Source organism: Pyrgilauda ruficollis, unplaced genomic scaffold (assembly GCF_017590135.1).
Source record: "Pyrgilauda ruficollis isolate IOZ18807 unplaced genomic scaffold, ASM1759013v1 scaffold173, whole genome shotgun sequence".
Taxonomy (NCBI): domain Eukaryota; kingdom Metazoa; phylum Chordata; class Aves; order Passeriformes; family Passeridae; genus Pyrgilauda; species Pyrgilauda ruficollis.
This window is the reverse complement of record NW_024516209.1, coordinates 667,544-678,381: the sequence shown is the minus strand read 5'-3', so window position 1 is coordinate 678,381 and position 10,838 is coordinate 667,544. Positions and strand designations below refer to the sequence as shown.

Below are 10,838 nucleotides of genomic sequence, written 5' to 3'. Positions count from 1 at the left end.
TCCCGGTTCGGCTCCGTTCAGCTCCGCTGGGTCCCGGTTCAGCTCCGCTCGGTCCCGGTTCGGCCCCGCTCGGCTCCTCTCGGCCGCCCCGTCGCGCCTGGGCCGGGCCGGGCTGGGCGTGGCTCCCCCGGGCAGGGCAGGGCGGGGCGCGCTCCCATTGGCTGGGCGCGGCTTGGGGGGCGTGACCAGGCATGGAGTCCTGCCCCTCGCAGCTCCCGGGGTCACAGGTTCGAGTCCCGCCCGTCGGAACGGGTCCAACTTGGACCGGTCCGGTCTGAACTGGGATGGAGGGCACCGAGGGGACGGCGTCACCCACTCCTCCCGCCACCTCCCCACGGCTGTTCCCCGGGGGAATAAGCGCCTGGAAGCGGGAGAAGCAGCTTTATTGAGCCGTGGTGTGGGTGCAGCATCTTGGAGTGGGTGGAGGGATGTGGAGTGGGTGCAGGGTGTGGGAGTGGGTGCAGCATCCCATATGGGGACCCTGTTGGGGTGCACAGAGTGACTCAGAGCGGGTGCAGGGTCTCGATGTGGGTGCAGAGCCTTGCTCCAGGGTGGGTGCAGGGTGCCCGGGTGGGTGCAGGGTCCGGGTGCGGCTGCATACCCCCGGAATCTCCTCTCTCTCCTCTCTACCAGCCGCGCACGGGGCGCCAGAGCTCCACCACCTTGCCGGCAGCGTGCACGAAGTACACGGGGTGCATGGCGGCCGTGGCACAGGCCTGTGACAGAGGCGACACCGAGCTGTGACGCGGGGCTGGCACAGAGGGGACACGCGGGGCTGACACTCACGTGGAACGGGATGAGCGCCAAGGTGCTTCCCAGCGGGAATCGCTCGAAATCCAGCTGCCCATCCACGGCCTCCACCTGCCCGTGCTCCTGGGTCAGCCCCACCAGCCTGCGGGGACGCGAGGCACAGGTGTCACCTCCCGCTCCCTGTCCCCGCTCCCTCGCGCCTCCCGCGGCTGTCACCTGAGCTGGGGGTGGCCCTCGATGGCGGCACAGCCCGGGGGTCCCTGGTCGCGGCCGTGCAGGCTCAGGGCGGCCCAGCCGCAGTCCAGCAGCAGCTGCCCGCGGTGCGGATAGTGACCGATGACCCTGGTGAGGACACGGATCGCCACCTCCTCGGGCCGGCACGAGCCCAGCTGGGTCTGCTGCAGGTCTGCGGGGGACAGGGGCTCAGCCTGGCCGTGTGCCACCCTCGGAGGGTCCCTCCCAGCCGGGGGGATCCCGTCCCCGCTCACCGTAGAAGAGGTAATTGCCCGGGTGCACCTCGGTGAGCTGCGACATCTCCGGCACCGGGTGGCTGCAGGACGGCGTGGAGCCGATGGTGGCCTGGGGACACGGGATCCCCGCCTGCCGCAGCCTGGGGACACACGGGGGGCACCCTCGGGGTGATCGCGGTGGGGGATGTCACCCCCGGCTGGCCAGAGGTGGGTCTGGCACCCCCGGGCATCACCGGGAACAAGAGAAGAGGTGGGTCCTGCGCCTCTGGGTGCCCCAGGTGTGCCCCCCAAACACTCAAGGGAGCCATCCAGATGTGGCAGAGCCTCCCCGCAGCGTGCCACGGAGAACTCAGGATGTGCTGGGGACACATCCAGATGTGGCCAGGTGCCAGCCAGATGTGCCTGAGAGCCCCCTCAAAGACTCAGGGCTGGTGGGTGTCCCTCCAGACCCCCCAGATGTGGCAGAGCACCCTCCAGATGTGCCCAACCATCCCCAGATGTGCCAGAGATCCATCTGTATGAGCTGGACACCCCCCAGATGTTTTAAAGCACTCCCAGATGTGTCTGAGAGCCCCCAGATGTGCTGGAGACCCCTCCAGGTGGTTCTGGGAGCCCCCAGATGTGCTGGAGACCCCTCCAGGTGGTTCTGGGAGCCCCCAGATGTGCTGGAGACCTCCCCCAGGTGTGTGAGGGTGCCACCAGATGTGCCTGGGATCCCCTCAGCTGTGCCAGGCCGCTCCCAGATGTGCCAGAAATGCCCCCCCAGATGTGCCAGGGCACCCCCACTGGTTCCTGGGACCCCTCCCAGGTATTTCTGGACCCCCAGCTGTGCTTGGAGCCAGCCCCAGATTTTGGGGAGGGGGTGGGATCTGGGGTTTCCCTGCCACAACCCGGTGCCACCACGGGCCGGTGACCCCCAGGACGTGTCCCCAGGTGGGCACATCCCTGTCCCTGGCGTGGGGGGTGGGGGGGTCCCTCCCCCTTTTCCCAGCAGGACCCATCCGGCCGCAATTCCCTGCAGGATGCAGACCCCCGCCGGGATGAAAGGGTGACAGGGAGGAGGGACGGGACAATGCCCCAGGTCACAGCCCGCCGCCGCAGCCACATCAAAGGCCAGCGGCGCCGCCACCACCCCCCGGTGCCCCCCGGGGGGGCTTTGAGGGCCCCTTTATGGGGGCGATTCGCATTTACAGCCAACAGCCGCGCTTTGGGAAGGGGACAGCGGCCGCCTTGACCCTTCCTGTCCCCAAATCCCCTCCATCCCGCTCATCCCGGCCACTCACGCGGTGACGAATTCCAGCACGGCGGCCGTGGTGTCCCTGGCGATGGCCTGGATGGCCGGGATGTCGCGACAGCCGTAGGTGTTCCCGCAGTGGGCGTAGACCCCCACGAGTGTCACCAGCTCCGGGGAGCCCTGGGCGATGGCCCGAGCCAGGGACAGCGCCTCGGGATCCGTGGGACGAATCCCGGCTGGGGAGGGGACACGAGGGTGGCAGGTTGGGGTGTGGGGGATGGGTGAAGGGACACCGGGACATCGCCCCCATGCAGCATCCTGGCGGTGGGAATGTGGGAATGGGGTTGGGGAGTGCCCTGGTGGGGCTTCGGGGCCACTTGTGCCGTAATTTCCAGGCGTGGATGGGAAAAATGACTTTGGAGGTGCTGAGATGCTCCATCGTGGTTGGGAAGGAGGATTTGGGGGGCTTGGAGGGACATGGGGATTCCTTCCCGTGGAGAACCCTTAAATAACGATTTTGGGAGATTTAGATGCTTCATGGTGGTTGGGATGGAGGATTTGGAGGGACATGGGGATTCCTTCCCATGGACCATCCTTAAATAACGATTTTGGGGGGGTTTAGATGTTCCATCATGGTTGGGAAGGAGGATTTGGGGAGCTCGGACGGACATGGGGATCCTTCCCTATGGACCATCCTTAAATAACGATTTTGGGGGGGTTTAGATGCTCCATCATGGTTTTGATGGAGGATTTGGAGTTCTTGGAGGGACATGGGGATTCCTTCCCATGGAGAACCCTTAATTAACGATTTTTTGGGGGGGGTTAGATGCTTCATCGTGGTTGGGATGGAGGATTTGGAGGGACATGGGGATTCCTTCCCATGGAGAACCCTTAAATAACGATTTTGGGGGGGTTTAGATGCTTCATCGTGGTTTTGATGGAGGATTTGGAGGGCTTGGAGGGACATGGGGATCCCTACCCATTAAATAACAATTCTGGGGGGGTTGAGATGCTCCATCATGGCTGGGATGGAGGGTCTGGGGGCTTGGAGGGACACAGGACATCGTTCCCTGAGGAACACCCTTGATTAATTACTTTTAGGGGGCTCCAATGCCCCATCCTGGTTGAGATGCTGGGTCTGGAGGCTCTCAGAGCATCCCACCCCACCCCACAGCCCACCCTGGATGACCCCACTGGAGACAGCACACGATGTCCCCTCCCTGCACCCCGGGCTGGGATTTGGGGCTCACCTACCCCGGCCATTCCCGCAGTCCAGCTTGAGCCAGACCAGCCAGCGCTTCCCGCCGGGAAGGGGGTTCTGGAGCAGCATCTCCAGCCCCTGGGGGCTGTCCACGAGCACCTGGAACTGCTGCAGGCGCTGGGCCAGCGCCGAGCACTCGGCCAGGCGCCAGCGCGGCACCGGGAAGGCGTACAGGATGTCATCGAAGCCCCCGGCCGCGAAGAAGCGAGCCTCGGCCAGCGTGGACACCACGATGCCGCGGCGGGTCCCGCCCGTCGCCAGCTCCGCGCCTTCCCTGGGAATGCGGGACAGAGGGAGGAGGAGGAGGAGGAGGAGGAGGAGGAGGGAATGGTGGGGAGTGCTGGGAGGGTGGTGGGAGGGGTTCTCGGGAGGTGCTGGGGGGATGTTGGGTGTTAAGGGAGAGTTGGGGGATACTGGGAGGAAGGGGGATACTGGGAGGGAGGATGAGAGGATATTGGGAAGATGGGGGCATACTGGGAGTGAGGATGTGGGATACTGGGAGGGAGGATGAGAGGATATTGGGAGTGAGGATGGGGAATTCTGGGGGTGAGGATGGGGGGATACTGGGGGTGAAGATGGGGGGATATTGGGAGGGAGGATGGGGGATTGTGGGAGTGAGGATGGGGATGGTGAGAGGGAGGATGAAGAGGCAGCTGGAGGGATGCTAGGGGAGAAGCTGGTGCAAGGGAGAGGATGGAGGATACTGGGAGGATGGTGGGGGGATACTGGGGAGGATGGAGAAATACCTGGGGAGAAGGTGGGGATGAGGAGGGGGTGCTGGGAGGGATTCTGGGAAGGAGCCTGAGGGAAGCTGAGGGCTGCTAAGGGGGGATACTGGGAGGAATCTGTAGGAATGATGGAGGGATACTGGGGAGGGGGGATTTGAGGGATGCTGAGGGGGGATAAGGGGAATGCTGGAGGGATTCTGTGGGGGAATGCAGGGAGGATGCTGGAGGGATGATGGGGAGAGACTGGGGGTGAAGCTGAGAACTGGGGCAGGACTGGGAGGTGCTGGGTGGGAAGGCGAGGTAGCCTGAGGGAAAGATGGGGAGATGCTGGGAAGGATACTGGGAAGATGCTGGAAAAACTGAGGGATACTGGGGAGGAAGCTGGTGGGGAGGGTGGGGGATACTGGGATGATGGGGAGATGCTGGAGAAGGATTTTGGGGTGAGGATGGGAAGATGCTGGGTGGAAAATGGGGTGAAATCTGAGGGATACTGAGGTGACCCAGATGGAAGAAGATGGGGGAAGAGGTGGTCGGGATGGGGGGGATTCTGGACAGATACCAGGTGGCTCGGGGGGGTTCTGGGGTGGCACTCACAGGGTTTTGTGTGTTTTTATGGGAGGGATTCTGGGGAGATACCAGGTGGCTCGGGGGGGTTCTGGGGTGGCACTCACAGGGTTTTGTGTGTTTTTATGGGAGGGATTCTGGGGAGATACCAGGTGGCTCGGGGGGGTTCTGGGGTGGCACTCACAGGGTTTTGTGTGTTTTGACGTGGGGGCGCAGGCGCAGCCCCAGGGCCCGGCAGCGTTCCCGCATCCTCTCGGCGTTCCCACGCAGCGTGGCCTGGTCCAGGGTCAGTGCCGGGGTGGGCAGCTGCTCCAGGGGGGCTCCCAGCCACGAGCTGGGAATGTGGGGAGGGGCAGGAGAGGGGGGAACCTGCTGTGAACCTCCCCCCAGCCTAACCCACCCTGCACCCTCAGAAACGCCCTGTGCCCACCTTACACCCGCCCAACACCACCCTGCAGCCCCAGAGGAGGGTGCTGGGGGTCCCTGTGCCCAGGTGGGGGCCGTGGGCTCCCCCAGGGATGGGGCCCTGGGGGGATTTTGGCTGGGAATGGTGCTGGGGCAGCCCCAGGGTGTCCCTTCCTCCTTGGGCAGAATCCAGGTGTTTCCTGGAGTCAGGTGGATGCTGGGAGAGTGGGAAACTGAGGAGTGGGACATCTGGGACACCTGGGACAAGGACACCTGGGTCACCTTGGAGAGGGATACTGGAAGCAGGGATAACTGGGACTGGAATCTATGGAACAGTGACACTTTGACTGGGACACCTGGGACTGGGACACCTGGGACTGGGACACCTGGGACTGGGACACCTGGGACTGGGAAAGCTGGGACTGGGACACCTGGGAATGGGACACCTGGGAACGGGACACCTGGGAATGGATGGTCGGGGATGGGGACACGGGACAGAGTGACACCTGTGACTGAGACACCTGGGAAAAGGGACACTTTGTGGGGAGCTCCTTGGGACAAGATGTCCGGAGCTGGGTCACCTGGGATGGAGCCAGGTTTCCTGGAGTCAGGTGGATGCTGGGAGAGTGGGAAACTGAGGAGTGGGACATCTGGGACACCTGGGACAAGGACACCTGGGTCACCTTGGAGAGGGATACTGGAAGCAGGGATAACTGGGACTGGAATCTATGGAACAGTGACACTTTGACTGGGACACCTGGGACTGGGACACCTGGGACTGGGACACCTGGGACTGGGAAAGCTGGGACTGGGAAAGCTGGGACTGGGACACCTGGGAATGGGACACCTGGGAATGGATGGTCGGGGATGGGGACACGGGGCAGAGTGACACCTGTGACTGAGACACCTGGGAAAAGGGACACTTTGTGCTGAGCTCCTTGGGACAGGGTGTCCGGAGCTGGGTCACCTGGGATGGAGCCACCTGAGCCAAAATCCGGGAACAGGGACACCAGCCCCATCTCCAGCGGGACGGGAACACCCTCCGGCAGCGTGACCTCGTGTCCCCGCCAGCCCGGTGTCACCCGCCCGTGTCCCCTCCGTACCCTGCCCACCTGTCCGTGTGTCCGTCCATGGCTCCGTGCGGCCCGCGGCTCTCCCGGCTGCGCCGCGGTGGCTCCGCTGGCCCCGCGGGTGCCCGCCCGCCCCGCGTGACGCCGTGGCACCGCCGCCAGCGCGGGGACAAGGGTCACTGCCAGCCGAGGGGCCTCGCCGGGGTGGCAGGGCCAGGGGAGGACACGCTCGGGCGCCGCGGCCAGGACAGGCTGCCAGCTCCGGGGACAGCCGGATCCGGGAGGGACACGGAGGCAGAGCCAGGGCCGGACGGGCTCCGGGAGCGGCGGCTGCCGAGACCCCCCGTGCTCTGACACGGGACAAAGCCACGCGGAGCTGGGGCACTCGTGATCCTGACACGTGTGAGGGGCTGCTGGGGACCCACTGCCCCCGCCTGGGACATGGGGACACAGCTGGTGCTGGTGAGACCCCCCTAAACTCATGACATGGGGGTGCACAGCTGCTGAGACCCCGCCCCAACTTGTCACACTTATGTACAGCTGCTGCTGAGGACCCCCACACTCATGGCAGGTGTCTGTCCAGGCACTGAGATCCCCAAACTTGTCACACGTGTGTGTAGAGCTGCTGAGACCCCCTAAAATTGTGGCAGGTGGGCACAGAGCTGCTGAGACCCCCTAAAATTGCAGCAGGTGGGTACAGAGCTGCTGAGACCCCCTAAAATTGTGCCAGGTGGGCACAGAGCTGCTGAGACCCCCTAAAATTGCAGCAGGTGGGTACAGAGCTGCTGAGACCCCCTAAAATTGTGCCAGGTGGGCACAGAGCTGCTGAGACCCATCCCAACTCCTGACATGGAGGTTCACAGTAGCTGAGACCCCCTCACTTGTCACACCAAGCTACAGAGCAGCTGAAACCCCCCCGAGAGTTGTGACATGGGAGTCTAGGGTTGCTGAGACCCCCACACTCGTGACATGTGTGTGCCCCCCTGCCCATAACATGTGGGCACAGAGCTGCTGAGTCCTGCCCCACTGGTGACACGAGTGTCCCCATGTCCCCCAGCCTGGCACAGCCTGGGCTGGGCCCCCCCCCATGCAGGAAACCAGAGTTGGGGGACACTGGGGACACACAGAGGAGGGCATGTGTCCCCATCTTGGTGCAACCACGGGCCTCACACCTTGATTTCCCACAGATATATTATTATTATTAATTATTATTAACAATCCTTTTTCTGTAAAAGCTCTAAAAATGGATAGAAATAAAAAATAAGGGGGGGGACACCCACACGCTGCCGGCTCCTGGCCAGCGGGCACGGCGGGGGGGCTGTGCCACCCCCTTTCCCAGCGAGGGGTCCCCACCTCCTCCTGTCCCCCATCCCGCTGTGAGGCATCTCCCGAAAATCCAGGGGGGGCTGGACACCCCAGCGGGGCTGGATAAGGCCACGGATGTCGGGCGGGGCGGGGCTCTCCAGGCCCCCCTCGGCGCCCGGGGGTCCCCAGTCCGTGTGGGGGGCACGGGGCCCCCGGGGCTGGGTGGGTGGTGGTGGGTGCCAGCCTAGGCCCTGCCCTCGGAGGGGTTGTATTCCGTCTCTCCGGCCGACACCTGGGAGATGCGCCGCGTGGAACGCCACAGCCGCCGGTGGAACTGGCCCGGCCGCACCTGGGGACGGGGGTGAGCGCCTTTCCTGTGCCCAAATCCTTTATCCATCCCTCCCACATCCCCATCCTCCCAAGGTCCTCATCCCCTTCTTCATCCCCATCCTCATCCTCTTCATCCCCATTCCATTCCAAGGTCCTCATCCCCCCTTCTCCATCCCATCCCATCCCATCCCACCCCATCTTCCTCATCCCCATCCTCATCCTCTTTATCCCCATCCCCATCCCAAGGTCCTCATCCCCTTCTCCATCCCCATCCTCACCCTCTTCATCCCCATTCCATTCCAAGGTCCTCATCCCCTTCCTCATCCCATCCCATCCTATCCCATCCCATCCCAAGGTCCTCATCCCCTTCTCCATCCCCATCCTCATCATCCCCATCACATCCCAAGGTCCTCATCCCCTTCTCCACCCCAATCTCCTCTCAGTTTCTCATCCCATTCTTCCTCCTCATTCCTGCCCAGATACTCATCTGCTTCTCCATCCCATCCTCTTCTCCTTCCCCATTTCCATCCTCTTCTCCTTCCAGATCCTTATCCTTTTTTCCACCCCTATCCTCTTTCAGATCCTCATCCTCTTCTCCATCCCTTCCCAAAACCCTTTATCCAATCCCATCTTCATCCCCTTCACTATCACCATCTCCTTCCAGACCCTGACATGGAGGTTCACAGTAGCTGAGACCCCCTCACTTGTCACACCAAGCTACAGAGCAGCTGAGACCCCCCCCAGAGTTGTGACATGGGACTCTAGGGTTGCTGAGACCCCCCACTCTCTTGACATGTGTGTGTGCCCCCCTGCCCATAACACGTGGGCACAGAGCTGCTGAGTCCTGCCCCACTGGTGACACGAGTGTCCCCATGTCCCCCAGCCTGGCACAGCCTGGGCTGGGCCCCCCCCCCATGCAGGAAACCAGAGTTGGGGGACACTGGGGACACACAGAGGAGGGCATGTGTCCCCATCTTGGTGCAACCACGGGCCTCACACCTTGATTTCCCACAGATATATTATTATTATTAATTATTATTAACAATCCTTTTTCTGTAAAAGCTCTAAAAATGGATAGAAATAAAAAATAAGGGGGGGGACACCCACACGCTGCCGGCTCCTGGCCAGCGGGCACGGCGGGGGGGCTGTGCCACCCCCTTTCCCAGCGAGGGGTCCCCACCTCCTCCTGTCCCCCATCCCGCTGTGAGGCATCTCCCGAAAATCCAGGGGGGGCTGGACACCCCAGCGGGGCTGGATAAGGCCACGGATGTCGGGCGGGGCGGGGCTCTCCAGGCCCCCCTCGGCGCCCGGGGGTCCCCAGTCCGTGTGGGGGGCACGGGGCCCCCGGGGCTGGGTGGGTGGTGGTGGGTGCCAGCCTAGGCCCTGCCCTCGGAGGGGTTGTATTCCGTCTCTCCGGCCGACACCTGGGAGATGCGCCGCGTGGAACGCCACAGCCGCCGGTGGAACTGGCCCGGCCGCACCTGGGGACGGGGGTGAGCGCCTTTCCTGTGCCCAAATCCTTTATCCATCCCTCCCACATCCCCATCCTCCCAAGGTCCTCATCCCCTTCTTCATCCCCATCCTCATCCTCTTCATCCCCATTCCATTCCAAGGTCCTCATCCCCCCTTCTCCATCCCATCCCATCCCATCCCACCCCATCTTCCTCATCCCCATCCTCATCCTCTTTATCCCCATCCCCATCCCAAGGTCCTCATCCCCTTCTCCATCCCCATCCTCACCCTCTTCATCCCCATTCCATTCCAAGGTCCTCATCCCCTTCCTCATCCCATCCCATCCTATCCCATCCCATCCCAAGGTCCTCATCCCCTTCTCCATCCCCATCCTCATCATCCCCATCACATCCCAAGGTCCTCATCCCCTTCTCCACCCCAATCTCCTCTCAGTTTCTCATCCCATTCTTCCTCCTCATTCCTGCCCAGATACTCATCTGCTTCTCCATCCCATCCTCTTCTCCTTCCCCATTTCCATCCTCTTCTCCTTCCAGATCCTTATCCTTTTTTCCACCCCTATCCTCTTTCAGATCCTCATCCTCTTCTCCATCCCTTCCCAAAACCCTTTATCCAATCCCATCTTCATCCCCTTCACTATCACCATCTCCTTCCAGACCCTCATCCTCTTCTCCATCCCCATCCCCATCTCCCTCCCACCTCCATCCCCATCCTTATCCCACATCCCCTTCCCCACCCCACCCTGGTTCCCCTCAGCTCTGGAGAGGACACACCGATGTCCCCACCCTGGGAACACCCAGGGGACACCGAGCCACGTCCCCATCCCACCCTGCCCTGGCTGGGGGTCCTGCTCACCTCCGTGGGCTGCCCGGCACCCACCACGATGAGTTTTCCATCCTCCAGCCCCACCAGGATGTGGCTCTTCTCCTTGGTGACAGACACGCTGTGCACGGGCACCCGCATGGGCACGGGGGGCACGGCCGCCCTGAGGCTGGGGACACGAGCCATGGCGTGGGACACGAGCCACGGCATGGGACACCACGGCGTGGGACACCATGGCAGGGACACCATGGCATGGGACACCATGGCATGTTGGGGACAGGCCAGGGCACAGCCATCCCTCACCTCTGGAGCTCACGGATCTCCAGCCCACACTCCGAGGTCCCCAGCACCACGAAGTCCTCGGTCAGGCACATGGCTGTCACCTCCCGGTCCAGCGGGACGGAGGACAGGAGCTTCCCGTTCACCGAG

General features: G+C 63.0%; 2 protein-coding genes across 3 annotated transcripts; both read right to left on the bottom strand.

The window, feature by feature from the left end:
- Positions 1–557: 557 nt before the first annotated feature.
- On the bottom strand, positions 558–6,597 carry LOC121351824 (D-threo-3-hydroxyaspartate dehydratase-like). Of its 2 annotated transcripts, none has more exons than XM_041464199.1 (8): positions 6,525–6,597; positions 5,192–5,341; positions 3,709–3,989; positions 2,504–2,690; positions 1,239–1,360; positions 967–1,156; positions 787–892; positions 558–716 (listed from the first exon to the last, which is right to left on the bottom strand). In XM_041464199.1, the coding sequence occupies exons 1-8, from the start codon at positions 6,542–6,544 to the stop codon at positions 627–629; spliced, it is 1,146 nt and encodes a 381-aa protein (XP_041320133.1). In that variant the 5' UTR covers positions 6,545–6,597; the 3' UTR covers positions 558–626. The 2 variants fall into 2 exon arrangements, with proteins under 2 accessions (XP_041320133.1, XP_041320132.1); XM_041464198.1 differs by having other exon boundaries at positions 6,516–6,567.
- Positions 6,598–9,134: 2,537 nt separating this feature from the next.
- LOC121351808 (neurobeachin-like protein 2) lies at positions 9,135–10,838 on the bottom strand. Its single transcript, XM_041464180.1, has 3 exons — positions 10,713–10,838; positions 10,443–10,578; positions 9,135–9,598 (listed from the first exon to the last, which is right to left on the bottom strand). The coding sequence occupies exons 1-3, from the start codon at positions 10,781–10,783 to the stop codon at positions 9,494–9,496; spliced, it is 312 nt and encodes a 103-aa protein (XP_041320114.1). The 5' UTR covers positions 10,784–10,838; the 3' UTR covers positions 9,135–9,493.